At 42.4% G+C, this 22,043-nt stretch overlaps 1 protein-coding gene across 2 annotated transcripts in view; it reads left to right on the top strand.

Moving 5' to 3' along the window:
* LOC139412626 (attractin-like protein 1) overlaps positions 1–22,043 on the top strand; it is a 319,192-nt gene that overhangs the window by 183,027 nt on the left and 114,122 nt on the right. For both annotated transcript variants that reach the window (XM_071159320.1, XM_071159317.1), the window contains one exon: positions 3,516–3,577. In XM_071159320.1, coding sequence (XP_071015421.1) covers positions 3,516–3,577 — 62 coding nt within the window. The remainder of the gene's footprint in view (positions 1–3,515; positions 3,578–22,043) is intronic.

The raw sequence follows: 22,043 nt of genomic DNA, 5'->3' as shown, positions 1-22,043 counted from the left end.
TTCTGATCAATCACGATGGCATAAGTTCTGTCACTAAGATAATCATGAAACCTTGAACAGGAATCAGAGCTCAGGTCTATCGAGGACAACTTGTTCAATGAAATAGCACGGTCAACAGTATCAATAGCCTGATTAACAGTATCAAAAGCTTTTGACAGGGCCACAAACAAAGCAGAGAACAACGCAGCACATTTCATTTTAATGTCTAAAGTATTGACAAGATCATTAACAACTAAGTGGTTGCTGTAATAGTGCTACGCCCAGGCCTAAACCCTGATTGGTTTACATTCAAAATACATTTCTCAGATAAAAAGAGCAAAGTTGTACATTTACCAATGATTCATGAATCTTAGCTAGACAAGGAAGCCTTGAAATGGAGCGATAATGATTAAGATCACTACTGTCCCCTCTCTTATGGAGTGGCAGCACAAGAGCTGATTTCCATTATTTTTGAATATTTCCTGATAAAAAATGTCAATAGAAAATGTGGGTTTTTGAGCCAACAATAATTGGCCCTGCACACTGAAGCAGACCAGGACCCAATAGTTCAGTCCCTGTGGATTCCCTGTGGATTTCTGCTTTTTTTTCTGCAAATAGCCTAAAAGAAAAGCTTTGAGTATAATTTATCTGATCATTCAGCAAGTTTCCCCTATCAGCATCCAGCCCAATATCATTGTGAATGGGTTTAAAAGATATTTCAAAAAGATAGTCCGCTGAAATTAAATGGTGATTTAAATGCATCAATGCATTTTCTTTCTGTAATGAGGCCAGTGTCTGAATTAATTTGTTGTGGCAAAGAAGAGGAAGTAGAATCCTTCAGGGATTTCCAGTTTTCCAGAATTTTGTCGGGTTCCCATTACAATCCGATAGAGCAGTTACATAATAATCAGATTTAGCCTTTCTGATTTGTCTTACACAATGATTCCTCAGTTGCTTAAAAGCTTACCAGTCCGGTCCTAAGCCTGTGTTCCTGGCCTTGACACAAGCATTATCTCTTTTATGAATGACTTCTGATAATTCCAGAGTGTACCAAGCATTCAATCAACCTTTAACCCTTAATTTTTTTAAGGGAGCATGATTAACTACAATAGTATTGAAGACATTTCTAAAAAGGCCTAAAGATAAATCAGGTTCAGGGATAGCTGCCATAGCTGAAATGCAATTAAGGTCACAAAAATAAAGATCATGTAAAATAAAAAAATAAAAACATTTAATGATAGTTAACTGACGTTTTTAAAGTTCCTCATTGTGATGACACGAGGATGATTTAAAAAATAATAATAAATAAAATTATTCCCACATTTCTAACACAAACAACTGGGCAATGGTCACTAATGTCTTGGGCGAAGACACTTTCGCTGGTGTATTTATTAGGATAAGATCAATCAAAGTTGACTTTGAAGAATATTTAGGGTTGGGCCGTGTAGGCTTAGTAACCAGCTGGGTTAGGTTTAGATCATTACACATGTCTTTTAGATTGTCTGAAGCCTGCATTTCCAATCATAATCTAGGTCCCCCAGGATATTAACTTCTGATTTAGTAAAAGAAGACAAACTAGTTAACTCCTCAAGGGAGGACGGTAGACCATTGGAGGAACTTAGACCCCAGTAACAGTTATAGATACATTTTTCCCCAGACAAAGGCTTAAGATACTAGGCCCCAAAAAAGACAAGGGAAATGGATTTCAGTAAAGAGACCAATTCTTTTTTATAAAACAAATGGCCACTCCACCACCTCTACCTGGTCTGTCAGGTTTGTACACATAATAACCCTCCGTATTAATATCCGAGTCCAGAGTGTCCCCAGAGATCCAAGTTTCAGTCAATACCATAATGTCCGGATTCATCTGCATAGCACAGATGAAGATACAATCCAGTTTAGGAAGTAAGCGCCTGATGTTCACATATATCAACCCAAGTCCTTTACGATTTTTAAAGTCACAATGAAACTCCAACTCAAACAAGCTGTGTTCAATAGGCTGTTGCAGGCCCTGTCTGATGGTTGATATTGATATAGTTGGTACGGCTATAAGATTGCATAGAACTGAAACATTTGGTCTATCCCTATTAGTAATAGGGGAAGGAGTACAAATTGGAATTACTTTTCCAAGGTTAGCACCATAGGGCTTGAGGCCGCAGCCAATGTCAGTATGAGGAACTCTCAGAATAACCATGATGGAATGTTATAAACAGACTTTACATGGGCTTTGGTTGCGATCACGCAACAGCCCAAGCTGTTCAAGTTTATGGAACTCACATTTGAACTAAAAGAACTGGGTGAGCAGAACACAGTGGGCTTCTCTTTTGATCTAACAATAGCAGATCTAAGAGTGTAGTTCAAACGAATGGGTACATGATTACAACTGAAACCCCCCCTGGCATTATAGACAACAGTACGACGTTAACTCTTAGAAAGGATGGGAGGTATTACCTGAGTGGGGAAAACAACTTATCTCATTCTGCTGTCAAAATTGACTACAAAGTGTAAATAGGGAGAAAAAAATTCAGTCAGTCTCGTCTAAAACTGAGATTTGCAAAATAATGAGGAAAAAATGCTATGTCACGGAATGAAGGGTACTGTAACAGTTTTCCTTGGGTTGGGTTTATTTAAATCCTACCCACAACTGGCAGCACCGAAGTATTCATCAATTCGGAGCGCAGCTGCACTCAACCCGATCGTAATACCCATGGTCAATTAGGTTTGATATTCAGTATCCCTATGGGACTATTTGGGGACCATCAGTAAATTACACAATGTACATGGGACAATATTTTAAAATGTCAATAGTGCCAAATTTCAATGACCTAAAACCTCAAACCAACAATAAATAGTAGAAATGCATACACAAATATTGAAAGCATTTACTAAGATGACTAAAATGTGTGCAACATGAAAATATTGTCCCATTTACATTGTGCAATGAATTGACAGTCTTATCTAGCCCCAGAGATGGGCTATTCAAAGTCAAACCAATTTTCCTACAGTCACACACCAGCTGGTTGAAGCTAATTGGTGAAAGAAGTTGGCTAGCTTGCTAGCTAGTTCGGGCTACTTCCAGACACAAGACTTGGTTAGAATGTTTCAAGTTATCTAGATGGGTGAGTGACTAACTGTGTGTACTGTTTTGGCAGTGTGAAAGTACAAATGCTTCCCACGTTGGAACACAAACACAAGAGACACGTCTCCAAGACCCAAATCTCGTTCGGTCACATTTCCTAATGAGGAAAATTGAAATGAAGTTTAAATCAGGAATTTCAGCCCCCGTTAAAATCTTCTACACATTATTTTTATTGATGTTTCGATGATCATTTGACCTCTTGAACTCCTTTGCAGTGTAGTGTTCTTACATGAACTACTGTCTTGAATTCTTCTAACGGAAACTCTGTCTACTTCTGTGTTCTTGTCAACAACATATGTTTTATCAAGGTATTATCAGTCTGTCCACTGTATGTAGTATCTTCAATGTCTTTCCTATCCTTCTCACAAACTTCCTTTCTCTGTTCTTCCTCCCATAGATCGCCTTCTCCCAGCACAACAGCATCATGGACCTGGTGCAGTTTTTCGTCACCTTTTTCAGGTACGTACCATTTAGATCAGTGGTTCTCAACCCTAGTCCTGGGGAAACAAACATTTTTGTTTTTGTCCTAGCACTACACAGCTGATTCAAATCAACAACTCCTCATCAGGCTTTAATGATTTGAATCAGGTGTGTAGTGCTAGGGCAAAAACAAAAATGTGCACCTATTTGGGTCCCCAGGACCAGGGTTGAGAACCACTGATTTAGATGTGACATTTTCCATTGTAAATCCCTTTGTGCTTAATAAAAAAGACAACAGCAGAAAAGTTCTAGAGGATTTGTATTCCATGTGTGAGAGAGTCATTTTGCACCACCCACCTAATCTTACCTGTGGATAGTATATATCTAATGAGTGGGTGGAAAGGAACAGACGACAAGATGTAGGATCTTAATTTGATCACTCTTTTGTTGCTGAGAATTGCGAATGTGTAGTATAAATGCAAACTTTGAAATTTGACTTGATTTGATTTACAATTGAAAGAAAAATGTGTCAACCCCTACAAACACGTCCATTCATTATAATCCACATAATAATTCATATTTCCTGCCGCTGCAGGATTATTTTCCCGCTGTAGAAAACTGGCTCAAGATCTAACATCTGTAATTGTCTGCTGTCACCAGGCTAACTTCTGCCAGTCAAACAGTTTCACTGAATGAGCAGACGGTGTGTTGTGTTCTGTGAGTGAGTTGTGTGCTGGTGTCCTGAGCCGGACGTGGGTAACCTTTAGGCCACCATACCCAGATGTCATCATTCAGAACCAGTTTGTGGTTCAGTCAAGTTGCTCCAAGAGCTTCTTCCACTGTGTCATGTTTCGTATTGGCACGCACACGGTCTTCCTCACTAACTGTCATCTTTAGCAACTGCCTTTCGAAGCATGCACTTTTCACTTCGCAGATGTAACAGCTGATTTCTAGATATATTGTCACTCTCTGTGTTTGTCCTCTACTCTTATCATGCCATGTTACATTTACTGCAGTGATCAAGTGCAGTTATTATTATATCACACTAAGTAGAACCTCCCCTGTGCATCATGGGTCCTGTGTGATGCTTCCAATTGGTAGTAGAAGCAGTATATGGGCCTCCCTGTGTTGCCTCATTAGATGTTTTATTTATTTTGTAGTTCACCTTTATTTAACCAGGTAGACCAGTTGAGAACATGTTATCATTTACAACTGCGACCTGGCCAATATAAAGCAAAGCAGTGCGACAAAAACAACAACACAGAGTTACACATGGGATAAACAAACGTACAGTCAATAACACAATAAAAAAATATTTGTACAGTGTGTGCAAATGTAGAAGAGTAGGGAGGTAAAGGCAATAAATAGGCCATAAAGCCGAAATAATTACAATTTAGCATCAACACTGGAGTGATAGATGTGCAGATGATGATGTGCAAGTAGAGATACTGGGATGCAAAAGAGCAAGAGGATAAATAACAATATGGGGATGAGGTAGATGGGTGTGCTATTTACAGATGGGCTGTGTACAGGTAAGCTGCTCTGAGAGCTGATGCTTAAAGTTAGAGAGGGAGATATAAGACTCCAGCTTCAGTGATTTTTGATAAGAGGCTTTAGGCAAAGGGAAAAAATGGTTAATGTGTCAGAGGGGGTGGCTAAGTTAACATGGTTGTGAATGTGTCTATGTAAATGTAGGTTATGCATGTGAGGGTGCACGGTCCATTGCATGTTTGTGTCTACATGCTTCGGTGTGTGTGTGTGTGTGTGTGTGTGCGCCTGTGTGTGGGTGTGTGTGTGTGTTGGCTGTGCTCCATTGATGTGTATAAAAGCTGAAGTGGCAGGGCGGCAGAGCTGCGTTGCCTCAGTGTGTGAGGAGAGCCCTGCAGGCTGAGGGTACAGCCCACTGACATGATGGAGCTGGCACCACAGAGAGCGAGAGAGAGAAATGGGGGGACGAGGGAGGGAGAGAGGGGTCGAGAGACAGCAGAAAGGAGGGGAGGGAAATGAAAGGAGGGGAGGGAAAGAGAGATCTATTCCCTCAGAGTTAAATACTCTCAGTGCTTTACGTTTGTTGTCTTGCTCCAATCCTGAGTTAGGACAGTATGCAATCCTAGATTTTACCAGTCATCCTCTCGTTTCAGGTACTCTAACAACAGTTCAGCTGTTTGCTCATTTGGCCGTGTTTGTTTGGCCTTTCTACATGCCTCTCTTGTAGCATCTGTCTTCTGTTTCTCTCTTAGTATATATTCACCTGTTTGTGTGACTATGTGTGTCTGGCAAGCTATATATATTTCTGCAATTATCTTTACTGTACAGTACACCTAGTCTGCCCATCTGGTGCTGTGTTTGTGTGTGTGACTATGCCACAGTGCCTTCCCATCCTGCCTCCCTGTCACTGTGATTGATATGTTGCCATGGCATTGCTGAACTGAGTGATTTCAGCCAGATAAAGTAGCTGTTGTCTGAGAGGGCCCTTTCAAAATAGACACCTGAGATGACAGGAATAAAGAACTCTCCGGGGAAAAAGAAAGGCGGAGGTGTATGTTTCATGATTAACCACTCATGGTGTGATTGTGGTAACATACAGGAACTCAAGTCTTTTTGTTCACCCGACCTAGAATACCTCACAATCAAATGCCGATCCCCATTACCTCCCGAGAGAATTATCTTTGGTCATCATCACAACCGTGTATATTCACCCTCAAGCCGACACCAAGATGGCTCTCAAGGAACTACACTGGATATTATCCTGATGGAACATTTATTGTAGCTGGGGACTTCAATAAGCAAATCTAAGGCATCAAAAACCCTCGACCATTGCTATTCTCCCTTTCAGGACGGCTACAAGGCCGTCCTCTGCCAGATCAAGCCTCCATTCTTCTCCTCCCTTCCTATAGGCCAAAACTCAATTAGGAAGAACCCATGTTAAGGACTATTCAATGCTGGGTCCCATTATGCCTGGCAAAAACCAAACACTGCATTCCACAGTAAGAACCTCATACCAACGGTCAAGCACGGTGGTGGTAGTGGTTTGGGGATGCTTGGCTGCCTCAGGACCTGGACGACTTGCCTTAATAGAAGGAAGCATGAATTCTACTCTGTATCAGAGAATTCTACAGGACAACGTCAGGCCGTCCATCTGTGAAGCTGAGTCATACAGCAAAACAGTGATCCAAAACACACAATCAACTCTACATGAAAATGGTTAAAAAGCAACACATTTGAAGTTTTGAAATAGCATATTCAAAGTCCAGACCTAATCCCAATTGAGATGTAGTGGCAGGACTTGAAACGAGCAGTTCATGCTTGAAAACCCACAAATGTCGCTGAGTTAAAGCAGTTCTGCATGCAAGAGTGGACCAGAATTCCTCCACAGCGATGTTAGAGACTGATCAACAACTACAGGAAGCATTTGGTTGCAGTCATTGCAGTTAAAGTTGGCACGGCCAGTTATTGAGTTTAAGGGGGAATTACTTTTTCACACAGAGGAATTGGGTGTATGTAAATTCAGGTTCTCTTGATCTAATATGAGGTTTTGGTTGAAGATCTCATAACATTCCAGACTATTTGCATTGCCCCCGGTCCTTTTACGCCGCTGCTACTCTCTGTTATTATCTATGCATAGTCACTTTAATAACTCTACGTACATGTACATATTACCTCAATTACCTCGACTAACCGGTGCCCCCGCACATTGACTCTGTACCGGAACCCCCTGTATATAGTCTTGCTGTTGTTATTTTACTGCTGCTCTTTAATTACTTGTTCCTTTTATTTCTTATTCATATTTTTTAAACTGCACTCTTGGTTAGGGCTTGTAATCAAGCATTTTACTGTAAGGTCTACACACCTGTTGTATTCGCCGCATGTGACTAATAAAATTTGATTTGATTCAAATATGCAAAAATAGAGAAAATCAGAAAGGGAAGAAATATTTCTCACGGCACTGTGTATTTATACTCCTGGACTCTGACATTGCTCGTCCTAATATTGCTATACTTCTTATTTCTTCCATTATTTTACTTTTAGATTTGTAGATATTACTGTACTGTTGGAAGTAGGACACAAGCATTTCGCTACATCCGCAATAACATCTGCTAAATATGTGTATGTGACCAATAAAATGTGATTTGATGTCCCTGTTATAGATATTTTAGCAGCTTATGCCTGTGTTACCCAACTCCAGTCCTCCAGTACCCCCAACAGCACACTTATTCATTGTAGCCCTCAACAAGCACACCTGATTCAACTTGTCAACTGATCATCAAGCCAGTGATGAGTTGAATTAGGTCTGTTGGTCTAGTGCTACAACAAAAATGTGTTCTGTTGGGGGTTCTGGAGGACTGGAGTTGGGGAAACAGGGGCTTATTTAAGTTTTGATGCCAGAGAAGCCAGTGTTTGGAGAATATATTGACACAGGGTGTTGTTAGGCCTGAGACAAAGTCGAATTTGAATATTGAAACAATGTTGCAAATATCGGAGAGACAGACGGCAAGGTTTATACAAATCTCCCCTGTTGAAAACTAAATGTTAGTCTAAAAGAAATGTGAGATAATGTCTAGATGATTTTTATAGTGGAGATCAACTTTATAACTTGCCTGGTAGGGCTGATGAGACAGTGGATTGCGCAAATAGGCATTTTAACATCATAGATTTAGCCAGCGGTAACTTGTGGAATAGACACCAGCTGGAATGCGCTTTTAACCAGCATTCAGGATTCGATAGCTGAAGACAATATTTGTTTATCCGTCCTTGGTATTTATAAATGTACTTTATTATTTTGGTTGTCTGAGTAAGGAGAAGTTTGGATGAGAAAAGGCTGGGACTAAGGCTGGACACATGAGGCGAAACACTTTCGCTATACAGTGCCTTGCGAAAGTATTCGGCCCCCTTGAACTTTGCGACCTTTTGACACATTTCAGGCTTCAAACATAAAGATATAAAACTGTATTTTTTTGTGAAGAATCAACAACAAGTGGGACACAATCACGAAGTGGAACGACATTTATTGGATATTTAAAACTTTTTTAACAAATCAAAAACTGAAAAATTGGGCGTGCAAAATTATTCAGCCCCTTTACTTTCAGTGCCTCAAACTCTCTCCAGAAGTTCAGTGAGGATCTCTGAATGATCCAATGTTGACCTAAATGACTAATGATGATAAATACAATCCACCTGTGTGTAATCAAGTCTCCGTATAAATGCACCTGCACTGTGATAGTCTCAGAGGTCCGTCAAAAGCGCAGAGAGCATCATGAAGAACAAGGAACACACCAGGCAGGTCCGAGATACTGTTGTGAAGAAGTTTAAAGCCGTATTTGGATACAAAAAGATTTCCCAAGCTTTAAACATCCCAAGGAGCACTGTGCAAGCGATAATATTGAAATGGAAGGAGTATCAGACCACTGCAAATCTACCAAGACCTGGCCGTCCCTCTAAACTTTCAGCTCATACAAGGAGAAGACTGATCAGAGATGCAGCCAAGAGGCCCATGATCACTCTGGATGAACTGCAGAGATCTACAGCTGAGGTGGGAGACTCTGTCCATAGGACAACAATCAGTCGTATATTGCACAATTCTAGCCTTTATGGAAAAGTGGCAAGAAGAAAACCATATCTTAAAGATATCCATAAAAAGTGTCATTTAAAGTTTGCCACAAGCCACCTGGGAGACACACCAAACATGTGGAAGAAGGTGCTCTGGTCAGATGAAACCAAAATTGAACTTTTTGGCAACAATGCAAAACGTTATGTTTGGCGTAAAAGCAACACAGCTCATCACCCTGAACACACCATAGCCACTGTCAAACATGGTGGTGGCAGCATCATGGTTTGGGCCTGCTTTTCTTCAGCAGGGACAGGGAAGATGGTTAAAATTGATGGGAAGATGGATGGAGCCAAATACAGGACCATTCTGGAAGAAAACCTGATGGCGTCTGCAGAGGGACATCAGAGACTGTAACGTTCTTTGCTTCACGGAAACGTGGCTCACTGGAGAGACGCTATCCGAGGCGGTGCAGCCAACGGGTTTCTCCACGCATCGCGCAGACAGAAACAAACATCTTTCTGGTAAGAAGAGGGGCGGGGGCGTATGCCTTATGACTAACGTGACATGGTGTGATGAAAGAAACATACAGGAACTCAAATCCTTCTGTTCACCTGATTTAGAATTCCTCACAATCAAATGTAGACCGCATTATCTACCAAGAGAATTCTCTTCGATTATAATCACAGCCGTATATATCCCCCCCCCAAGCAGACACATCGATGGCTCTGAATTAACTTTATTTGACTCTTTGCAAACTGGAAACCATTTATCCGGAGGCTGCATTCATTGTAGCTGGGGATTTTAACAAGGCTAATCTGAAAACAAGACTCCCTACATTTTATCAGCATATCGATTGCGCAACCAGGGGTGGAAAGACCTTGGATCATTGTTACACTAACTTCCGCGACGCATATAAGGCCCTGCCCCGCCCCCCTTTCGGAAAAGCTGACCACGACTCCATTTTGTTGATCCCTGCCTACAGACAGAAACTAAAACAAGAGGCTCCCACGCTGAGGTCTGTCCAACGCTGGTCCGACCAAGCTGACTCCACACTCCAAGACTGCTTCCACCACGTGGACTGGGACATGTTTCGTATTGCGTCAGACAACAACATTGACGAATACGCTGATTCGGTGTGCGAGTTCATTAGAACGTGCGTTGAAGATGTCGTTCCCATAGCAACGATTAAAACATTCCCTAACCAGAAACCGTGGATTGATGGCAGCATTCGCGTGAAACTGAAAGCGCAAACCACTGCTTTTAATCAGGGCAAGGTGTCTGGTAACATGACCGAATGCAAACAGTGCAGCTATTCCCTCCGCAAGCCTATCAAACAAGCTAAGCGTCAGTACAGAGACAAAGTAGAATCTCAATTCAACGGCTCAGACACAAGAGGCATGTGGCAGGGTCTACAGTCAATCACGGACTACAGGAAGAAATCCAGCCCAGTCACGGACCAGGATGTCCTGCTCCCAGGCAGACTAAATAACTTTTTTGCCCGCTTTGAGGACAATACAGTGCCACTGACACGGCCTGCAACGAAAACATGCGGTCTCTCCTTCACTGCAGCCGAGGTGAGTAAGACATTTAAACGTGTTAACCCTCGCAAGGCTGCAGGCCCAGACGGCATCCCCAGCCGCGCCCTCAGAGCATGCGCAGACCAGCTGGCCGGTGTGTTTACGGACATATTCAATCAATCCCTATACCAGTCTGCTGTTCCCACATGCTTCAAGAGGGCCACCATTGTTCCTGTTCCCAAGAAAGCTAAGGTAACTGAGCTAAACGACTACCGCCCCGTAGCACTCACTTCCGTCATCATGAAGTGCTTTGAGAGACTAGTCAAGGACCATATCACCTCCACCCTACCTGACACCCTAGACCCACTCCAATTTGCTTACCGCCCAAATAGGTCCACAGACGATGCAATCTCAACCACACTGCACACCGCCCTAACCCATCTGGACAAGAGGAATACCTATGTGAGAATGCTGTTCATTGACTACAGCTCGGCATTCAACACCATAGTACCCTCCAAGCTCGTCATCAAGCTCGAGACCCTGGGTCTCGACCCCGCCCTGTGCAACTGGGTACTGGACTTCCTGACGGGCCGCCCCCAGGTGGTGAGGGTAGGCAACAACATCTCCTCCCCGCTGATCCTCAACACTGGGGCCCCACAAGGGTGCGTTCTGAGCCCTCTCCTGTACTCCCTGTTCACCCACGACTGCGTGGCCACGCACGCCTCCAACTCAATCATCAAGTTTGCGGACGACACAACAGTGGTAGGCTTGATTACCAACAACGACGAGACGGCCTACAGGGAGGAGGTGAGGGCCCTCGGAGTGTGGTGTCAGGAAAATAACCTCACACTCAACGTCAACAAAACTAAGGAGATGATTGTGGACTTCAGGAAACAGCAGAGGGAACACCCCCCTATCCACATCGATGGAACAGTAGTGGAGAGGGTAGCAAGTTTTAAGTTCCTCGGCATACACATCACAGACAAACTGAATTGGTCCACTCACACAGACAGCATTGTGAAGAAGGCGCAGCAGCGCCTCTTCAACCTCAGGAGGCTGAAGAAATTCGGCTTGTCACCAAAAGCACTCACAAACTTCTACAGATGCACAATCGAGAGCATCCTGGCGGGCTGTATCACCGCCTGGTACGGCAACTGCTCCGCCCTCAACCGTAAGGCTCTCCAGAGGGTAGTGAGGTCTGCACAACGCATCACCGGGGGCAAACTACCTGCCCTCCAGGACACCTACACCACCCGATGTCACAGGAAGGCCATAAAGATCATCAAGGACATCAACCACCCGAGCCACTGCCTGTTCACCCCGCTATCATCCAGAAGGCGAGGTCAGTACAGGTGCATCAAAGCTGGGACCGAGAGACTGAAAAACAGCTTCTATCTCAAGGCCATCAGACTGTTAAACAGCCACCACTAACATTGAGTGGCTGCTGCCAACACACTGACACTGACTCAACTCCAGCCACTTTAATAATGGGAATTGATGGGAAATGATGTAAATATATCACTAGCCACTTTAAACAATGCTACCTTATATAATGTTACTTACCCTACATTATTCATCTCATATGCATATGTATATACTGTACTCTATATCATCGACTGTATCCTTATGTAATACATGTATCACTAGCCACTTTAACTATGCCACTTTGTTTACATACTCATCTCATATGTATATACTGTACTCGATACCATCTACTGTATCTTGCCTATGCTGCTCTGTACCATCACTCATTCATATATCCTTATGTACATATTCTTTATCCCCTTACACTGTGTACAAGACAGTAGTTTTGGAATTGTTAGTTAGATTACTTGTTGGTTATTACTGCATTGTCGGAACTAGAAGCACAAGCATTTCGCTACACTCGCATTAACATCTGCTAACCATGTGTATGTGACAAATAAAATTTGATTTGATTTGATTTGAAAAGACCTGAGACTGGGACGGAGATTTGTCTTCCAACAAGACAATGATCCAAAACATAAAGCAAAATCTACAATGGAATGGTTCAAAAATGAACATATCCAGGTGTTAGAATGGCCATGTCAAAGTCCAGACCTGAATCCAATCGAGAATCTGTGGAAAGAACTGAAAACTGCTGTTCACAAATGCTCTCCATCCAACCTCACTGAGCTCGAGCTGTTTTGCAAGGAGGAATGGGAAAAAATGTCAGTCTCTCGATGTGCAAAACTGATAGTAAAAATGTAGATACCCCAAGCGACTTACAGCTGTAATCGCAGCAAAAGGTGGCGCTACAAAGTATTAACTTAAGGGGGCTGAATAATTTTGCACGCCCAATTTTTCAGTTTTTGATCTGTTAAAAAAGTTTGAAATATCCAATAAATGTCGTTCCACTTCATGATTGTGTCCCACTTGTTGTTGATTCTTCACAAAAAAAATACAGTTTTATATCTTTATGTTTGAAGCCTGAAATGTGGCAAAAGGTCGCAAAGTTCAAGGGGGCCGAATACTTTCGCAAGGCACTGTATTTGCACTATTTGTCATTTAAGTCACAGAATCACCTATCTACTACAGTACATCATGCTTATATTTAACACATGCACGCAGGAGAAAAACAACTAAAGTGTGGGGGAAAAAGGTTGGAAGGTTCTCACTTCATTTTAACCTCCCACTAAACTCTCAACATGGGGTAGCAATCTAAAGCCTTGTTCACACCGCAGGCCTTAAAGCTCACGTCAGTTTTGTTTTTCATATCCGTTTTTAGAATACTGACTAAACAGCAAGTTACAAGTGACCAAATCGGATTTGTGTGTGTTCAGACAGCAGTCATTTTCTGACATGGCTACTCTAGTTGTCATAGGCAAATTGTTGGTGGTGCTCGTGCTTCTTATCACTTATCAGTTATGTAGCAAGCTATGGTGACAACAATGCCTGCCAGGAACGTCTCCCAGTTGCCTTTGAATGTTCAAAATCATAGTGTAAGAACACTTTTAAAGTCTCAAAAGATAAGATGATCCAACTTTCAAAACAATACATTTTTGACTAGCCACAGGGCAGTCAGCTAGCTAGGTAGGTACTGTAGCTAGGTAGGTACTGTAGCTAGGTAGGTACTGTAGCTAGGTAGGTACTGTAGCTGTTTAACTTTCTAGCACAGTTACTCATTTGTTTGTAAACGATTAACAAGCTAGTTAGCGACCACATGTTCTTGTCAATCTGTCAACAGAGTAGCTAGCAAGTAACAAGATAAACCACTTGATGGCAAACAAATCAGATTTGACCACCTACGAAGGTGGCTTGAAATATCAAAATCCATGTGCTTTTTGGCTGTTCAGACTGCAGGAAAAAGAACGGATTCGAATCAGATATGCCACCCCAAAAAATGGATTGAATAACTTCAAACTGCGAATGTGAACAAGGCTCAAGAGACTCTGATTAACTGCTAAAAACTAATTTGACCAGCTTTTATCTGAAGAGTGGTTGCTCTCTATCATTCACCCTTTTCAGAGCGGTTCCCTAAATGAGCAAGAACTATTTTAATACTGAAGGAGCGTTTATGGTGCTTCTCCTCTTCAGCCCCAATGCTACTAGAATTGGTGACATTGGCAGTTCAGTTTGGTCCAATTACTCTTTTCCTCTCTCTCAGCTGATTAGCAATCATCTCTGCTTCTTTTCTCGCTCAAGTTCAGCACAGAGACAATATACAAAGCTAAGTGGCTATTAAGCCTCTTTCAGCTGTCCCAATTAATTCAAAATGTATCAACACTGTGCCACTGCGACCTGAGGGATACTCCAGGCAGTGTGACAAACAACACTGCTTCGTGTGCTCTGTGTCACAGATAGAAAGGTAAACAATTGGGATCATCTTATCCACTGTTTGGTCTCCCTTAGAAATCAGCCTATGGTGTAGAGATGAAATTGGGCTTTATTTATTTTGGTAATTTGTGGACTGTGTGCTGAGGATTTGGTACTGATTGCATAGTTTGCTACTGGTGTTTTCTGCTATGTTCTCCAGTGATTGTGATGTCTTTTAAACCTCTTCCCCATGTTCATGCGATCCACTATACTGAACCTCAGCCCCTCCGTACACACACACACACACACACACACACACACACACACACACACACACACACACACACACACACACACACACACAATTATACATACACTGAGCCATGGCGTAAACTAACCATGTGAATCCAGGTGAAAGCTACAGTGGTTCCTCCTTTAAAAGTTGCAAGCTTACGCCGCGGGACTTAGAGGTAATTTGTGGTTTAGTACGATACCCTGCGTCACCACTTCATTGCTCCAGACCAGCGCAAGGGGGAGTTAGAGCACTGTATATGCTTTTTGATCCTACTGTGTCTCTAACTGATAATGAATTGTCAACATAAACCTAAATAGAAACGGATAATTGTGCACAACTTCAGTATTACTTATTTCACTGTAGAGCCTCTAGCCCTGCTCAATGTGCCTTAACCAACCATGTTGTTCCACCTCCTACATATGCGATGACATCACCTGGTTTAAATGTCTCTAGAGACTATATCTCTCTCATCATTACTCAATGCCTAGGTTTACCTCCAATGTACTCACATCCGACCTTACCTTTGTCTGTACACTATGCCTTGAATCTATGCTATCATGCCCAGAAACCTGCTCCTTTTACTCTGTTCTGAACGCGCTAGACGGCCAGTTCGTTTCGCATTTAGCCATACCCTTATCATACTTCTTCTCTGTTCCTCTGGTGATGTAGAGGTTAATTCAGGTCCTGCTGTGCCTAGCTCCACTCCCACTCCCCAGGTGCTCTCATTTGTTGACTTCTGTAACCGTAAAAACCTTGGTTTCATGCATGTTAGCATTAGAAACCTACTCCCAAAGTTTGTTTTACTCACTGCTTTAGCACACTCTGCCAACACGCATGTCTTAGCCATGTCTGAATCCTGGCTTAGGAAAACCACCAAAAACCCTGAAATCTCCATCGCTAACTATAACATTTTCCGCCTAGATAGAGCTGCCAAAGGGGGCGGTGTTGCAATCTACTGAAAAGATAGCCTTCAGAGTTCTGTATTACTATACAAGTCTGTACCCAAACAATTTGAGCTTCTACTTCTAAAAGTTCACCTTTCCAGAAACAAGTCTCTCACTGTTGCCGCTTGCTATAGACCTCCCTCTGCCACCAGCTGTGCCCTCGATACCATATGTGAATTGATTGCCCCCCATCTGTCTTCTGAGCTCGTGCTACTAGGTGACCTAAACTGGGACATGCTTAACACCCCGGCCATCCTACAATCCAAGCTTGATGCCCTCAATCTCACACAAATTATCAATGAACCTACCAGGTACAACTCCAAATCCGTAAACACGGGCACCCTCATAGATGTCATCCTAACTAACTCGCCCTCCAAATACACCTCTGCTGTTTTCAATCAAGATCTCAGCGATCACTGCCTCATTGCCTGCGTCCATAATGGGTCTGCGACCAAACGACCACCCCTCATCACTGTCAAACTCTCCCTAAAACAATTCTGCGAGCAGTCCTTTCTAATTGACCTGGCCCGGGTATCCTGGAATGACATTGACCTCATCCCGTCAGTAGATGATGCCTGACTATTCTTTAAAAGTGCCTTCCTCACCATCTTAAATAAGAATGCCCTCATTCAAAAAATGTAGAACTAGGAATAGATTGAGTCCTTGGTTCACCTGTCTGCCCTTGACCAGCACAAAAACATCCCGTGGCGTTCTGCATTAGCATCGAATAGCCCCCGTGATATGCAACTTTTCAGGGAAGTTAGGAACAAATATACACAGGCAGTTAGGAAAGCTAAGGCTAGCTTTTTCAAACAGAAATTTGCATCCTGTAGTACTAACTCAAAAAAGTTCTGGGACACTGTAATGTCCATGGAGAATAAGAATACCTCCTCCCAGCTGCCCACTGCACTGAAGATAGGAAACACTGTCACCACCGATAAATCCACTATAATTGAGAATTTCAATAAGCATTTCTCTACAGCTGGCCATGCTTTCCACCTGGCTACCCCTACCCCGGTCAACTGCCCGGCACCCTCCACAGCAACCCGCCATTGCCCCCACCATTTCTCCTTTACACAAATCCAGATAGCTGATGTTCTGAAAGAGCTGCAAAATCTGGACCCCTACAAATCAGCCGGGCTAGACAATCTGAACAAGTAACAAGTAAAAATTAGCCTCGGTAGTGTGTGTGACCTCCACGTGCCTGTAAGACCACCCTATCTTTCTTACATTTTCTGACGAAATTGTTGCAACCCCTATTACTAGCCTGTTCAACCTCTCTTTCGTATCGTCTGAGATTCTCAAAGATTGGAAAGCTGCCACGGTCATCCCCCTCTTCAAAGGGGATGACACTCTAGACCCAAACTGCTACAGACCTATATCTATCCTACCCTGTCTTTCTAAGGTCTTCGAAAGCCTAGTTAACAAACAGATTACCGACCATTTCGAATCCCACCGTACCTTCTCCGCTTTGCAATCTGGTTTCAGAGCTGGTCATGGATGCACCTCAGCCACGCTCAAGGTCCTAAACGACATCATAACCGCCCTCGATAAGAGACATTACTGTGCAGCCGTATTCATCGACCTGGCCAAGGCTTTCGACTCTATCAATCACCACATTCTTATTGGCAGACTCAACAGCCTTGGTTTCTCAAATGATTGCCTCGCCTGGTTTACCAACTACTTCTCTGATAGAGTTCAGTGTGTCAAGGGGGGCCTGTTGTCGGGACCTCTGGCAGTCTCTATGGGGGTGCCACAGGGTTCAATTCTCGGGCCGACTCTCTTCTCTGTATACATCAATGATGTTGCTCTTGCTGCTTGTGATTCTCTGGTACACCTCTATGCAGACAACACCATTCTGTATACTTCTGGCCCCTCATTGGACACTGTATTAACTAACCTCCAGACGAGCTTCAATGCCATACAACCCTCCTTCCGTGGCCTCCAACTGCTCTTAAACGCAAGTAAAACTAAATGCATGCTATTCAACCGATCACTGCCCGCACCTGCTCGCTCGTCCAGCAACACTACTCTGGACGGCTCTGACTTAGAATACGTGGACAGCTACAAATACCTAGGTGTTTGGTTAGACTGTAAAGTCTCCTTCCAGACTCACATTAAGCATCTCCAATCCAAAATTATACTTCCTATATTTCATCAAAGCATCCTTCAATCATGCTGCCAAACATACCCACAGTGCCATCAGTTTTGTCACCAAAGCCCCATACACTACCCACCATTGCGACTTGTAGGCTCTCGTTGTTTGGCCCTCGCTTCATACTTGTCGCCAAACCCACTGGCTACAGGTTATCTACAAGTCTCTGCTAGGTAAAGCCCCGCCTTATCTCAGCTCACTGGTCACCATAGCAGCACCCACTCGTAGCACGCGCTCCAGCAGGTATATCTCACTGGTCACCCCCAAAGCTTTACTTCCAGTTCTCTGCTGCCAATGACTGGAACAAACTGCACAAATCTCTGTAGCTGGAGAATCAAATCTCCCTCACTAGCTTTAAGCACCAGCTGTCAGAGCAGCTCACAGATCACTGTACCTGTTAATAGCCCATCTTTAAACAGCCCATTTATCTACCTACCTCATCCCCATACAGTATGTATTTATTTATTTATCTTGCTCCTTTGCACCCCAGTATCTCTACTTGCAAATTCATCTTCTGCACATCTACCATTTCAGTGTTTAATTGCTATATTGTAATTACTTCGCCACCATGGCCTATTTATTGCCTTAACTCCCTTATCTTACCTCATTTGCACTCACTGTATATAGACTTTTTGTTTTATTTTGTTCTACTGTATTATCGACTATGTTTTGTTCATTCCATGTCTAACTCTGTGTTGTTGTATGTTTCGAATTGCTATGCTTTATCTTGGCCAGGTTGCAGTTGCAAATGAGAACGTGTTCTCAACTAGCCTACCTGGTTAAATAAAGGTGTTCTCAACTAGCCTACCTGGTTAAATAAAGGTGTTCTCAACTAGCCTACCTGGTTAAATAAAGGTGTTCTCAACTAGCCTACCTGGTTAAATAAAGGTGAAATAAAAAAATAAAACAAATACTTACTAGAACTGTTGTTACACTAAAGTTTTTATTATTTTATTTTGTTAGGATTATTTGCTCTTAGAACTGTAGGCCACTCCCGAACAATCACGTTGTACAGCACCTGAGTGGCCCGACGGTCTAAGACCATAGCAGTGCAAGCTTTATTGCTACAGATGCTGGTTCAATACCCATGGCGGCCTCAGCTGGGAGACCCATGAGATGGCTATAGGTTTTTGGTTTTTCTCCCTCTAAAAACAGAAATAAATCATTCTAAATAACAAACAGGCTTTATTTACAAATTAGTAACTATGTTTACGTTCTTTGTAAACAAAATAATCTCTAAATTATTGTTATTTTTTAAACAGAGCAATTATTATTATTATTCATTTAGAATTATATAAAAGCCTGTTAGATATTCTCACAGATATATTATTAACTCTGTTATTAGCAGGACAACTGCCTTGCAGTTCTCCAACTGTATCCACTGAAAGCGTGCGAGGTTCAAGGCACGAGGGAAGGGGGCACGGGATGGGCTGCAGAGCCGCGACCTGAAGACCGACCTAGCCCATGGGGGAGGGGGTGGACCCCCACCCCGCCACACTTGCAACGCTTTAAGGGGCATTGCACTAATCATGGCGCTGACTAGGGAAACGTTCCCGCTGTTCTGTTCTTAGTGCCTGCATGTTCTAACTAAAACAATGTAACTAATAATGGAGCTGACTAGGGAAACGTTCCCGCTGTTCTGTTCTTAGTGCCTGCATGTTCAAACTAAAACAATGTAACTAATAATGGAGCTGACTAGGGAAACGTTCCCGCTGTTCTGTTCTTAGTGCCTGCATGTTCAAACTAAAACAACGTAACTAATAATGGAGATGACTAGGGAAACGTTCCCGCTGTTCTGTTCTTAGTGCCTGCATGTTCAAACTAAAGCAATGTAACTAATAATGGAGCTGACTAGGGAAACGTTCCCGCTGTTCTGTTCTTAGTGCCTGCATGTTCAAACTAAAACAATGTAACTAATAATGGCATCTTTATGCTTCCATTAATAAAATAATGATAAAAATACTCTTTCAAAATGCTGATGTTTATTTAGTGATGGATACAAATAATTACTATGGGAATAAATATCAGTGAATTACATAAATATCCTCCAATCCTCTATATGTAATTATTTGCGGAGAGTCACGTCATATTTTTCGATATAATGTAGGCATGCCGTAGGCGACATGAGTCTCACTAGTGTTGAGTAATGTGCTGTTAAAAGTGGTGTAGGTCTTATTTATTTAAAGAGCATATTGAAGTTAGAAGCAATATGATTTGAAGAAAAAGCCTACAACTATTTTAGCACTGTTTTGCGCTGCTCTGAGACAAGGGAACTGGTCTTGATAAATCTGTGAGATTTTTATTTTCACTGATTCTCCGTTTGGGTATTAGTGAGGGTGTTGAAATGTTATGCTCTTACTGTAATCTTTATTTAACTAGGCAAGTCAGTTAAGAACAAATTCTTATTAACAAGGACAGCCTACTCCTTCCTCCCCGTCAGGGAATTGAACCCCGGTCTCCCGCGTGCCCGTATTCTCTAGTACAGCTATTATTGAAGGCTATCAAATGCTTCTCAAAGATGCCCTCTGGTGGTCAAACTAGCACTAATTAGCATGAATGGTACCAGGGGTTCACACTTAAATAACGTGCCATAGAATTCTGTGGCACCATGCAAGCTGCGCCGCAGTACGCTGCAACTTTTAAAGGAGGAACCACTGTATGATCCCTTACTTATGTCACTTGTTAAATCCACTTCAATCAGTGTAGATGAAGGGAAGGAGACCGCTTAAATAAGTATTTTGGTAGTAGGCGCCAGGCGCACCGGTTTGAGTGTGTCAAGAACTGCAACGCTGCTGGGTTTTTCACATTCAACAGTTTCAGTATCAAGAATCGTCCACCACCCGAAGGACATCCAGACAACTTGACACAACTGTGGGAGGCATTGGAGTTAATATGGGCCAGTATCCCTGTGGAACGCTTTCGACACCTTGTAGAGTACATGCCCCGAAGAATTGAGGCTGTTCTGAGGGCAAAGGGGGGCGCCACTCAATATTACGAAGGTGTTCCTAATGTTTTGTACACTCAGTGTATATCCATTCAAACTCATTGGTTTGAATCTCATTGGTTGCAGATGACTTAGCTAAAGCCATTAATGTATAAGAAACCCCAAGAAAAGTATGCTCAACGACAGGGAGTGGAATCAGCTTTCACGCTCTCCTCCCCATAATTCCTATAGAATAGCAACAGTTAGCCCTCTTCTCTCCCTATTACTGCAGTAAGTCACCCCATTTGGGATTAATTGCTGGCTGAATTAATAGATTTGATGTGGAATGTTGGGCTGATTGTGTTTTGAAATATGGCTAAGCCAATGAGTGGTGTTGGAGGAGAGGAAGAGTCTGTTCCCAACCATCCTAGTTACACTCCTGCCAGCAATATGGAGCTACAGCCATCATAGGGTTGTGTGAGACTTTATTTATTTTCCCACAGTTTTAAGACATTTGTGATGAAATCGGTCATAGACTATGCTTGACGTATGGTCATATTTAATCAGACCTGCCACAGAAATGTTTATGCCATATCTAAGTTTACACAATATTGCCTGCACACAAATGGTTATGGTGAAAACTAGAAGTATGTACCATACAGTTTTCCTTTTTACTGAAGAATGTGTTTGTTTATGATTGTGTTTTGCTTTTCATGAACTGTGTAATTGATGTGTGTGTGTGTGTGTGTGTGTGTATATGTATATATATATATATATATATATATATATATATATATATATATATATATACATACATACATACATACAGTGGGGCAAAAAAGTATTTAGTCAGCCACCAATTGTGCAAGTTCTCCCACTTAAAAAGATGAGAGAGACCTGTAATTTTCATCATAGGTACACTTCAACTATGACGGACAAAATGAGAAAATCCAAAATCCAGAAAATCACATTGTAGGATTTTTTAAGAATTTATTTGCAAATTATGGTGGAAAATACGTATTTGGTCAATAAAAAAAAAAGTTTATCTCAATACTTTGTTATATACCCTTTGTTGGCAATGACAGAGGTCAAACATTTTCTGTAAGTCTTCACAAGGTTTTCACACACTGTTGATGGTATTTTGGCCCATTCCTCCATGCAGATCTCCTCTAGAGCAGTGATGTTTTGGGGCTGTTGCTGGGCAACACAGACTTTCAACTCCCTCCAAAGATTTTCTATGGGGTTGAGATCTGGAGACTGGCTAGGCCACTCTAGGACCTTGAAATGCTTCTTACGAAGCCACTCCTTCGTTGCCCAGGCGGTGTGTTTGGGATCATTGTCATGCTGAA

This window comes from Oncorhynchus clarkii, chromosome 1, assembly GCF_045791955.1.
Source record: "Oncorhynchus clarkii lewisi isolate Uvic-CL-2024 chromosome 1, UVic_Ocla_1.0, whole genome shotgun sequence".
Classification (NCBI taxonomy): domain Eukaryota; kingdom Metazoa; phylum Chordata; class Actinopteri; order Salmoniformes; family Salmonidae; genus Oncorhynchus; species Oncorhynchus clarkii.
Note: the sequence above shows the minus strand (reverse complement) of the source record. Positions and strands in the feature narration are given on the sequence as shown.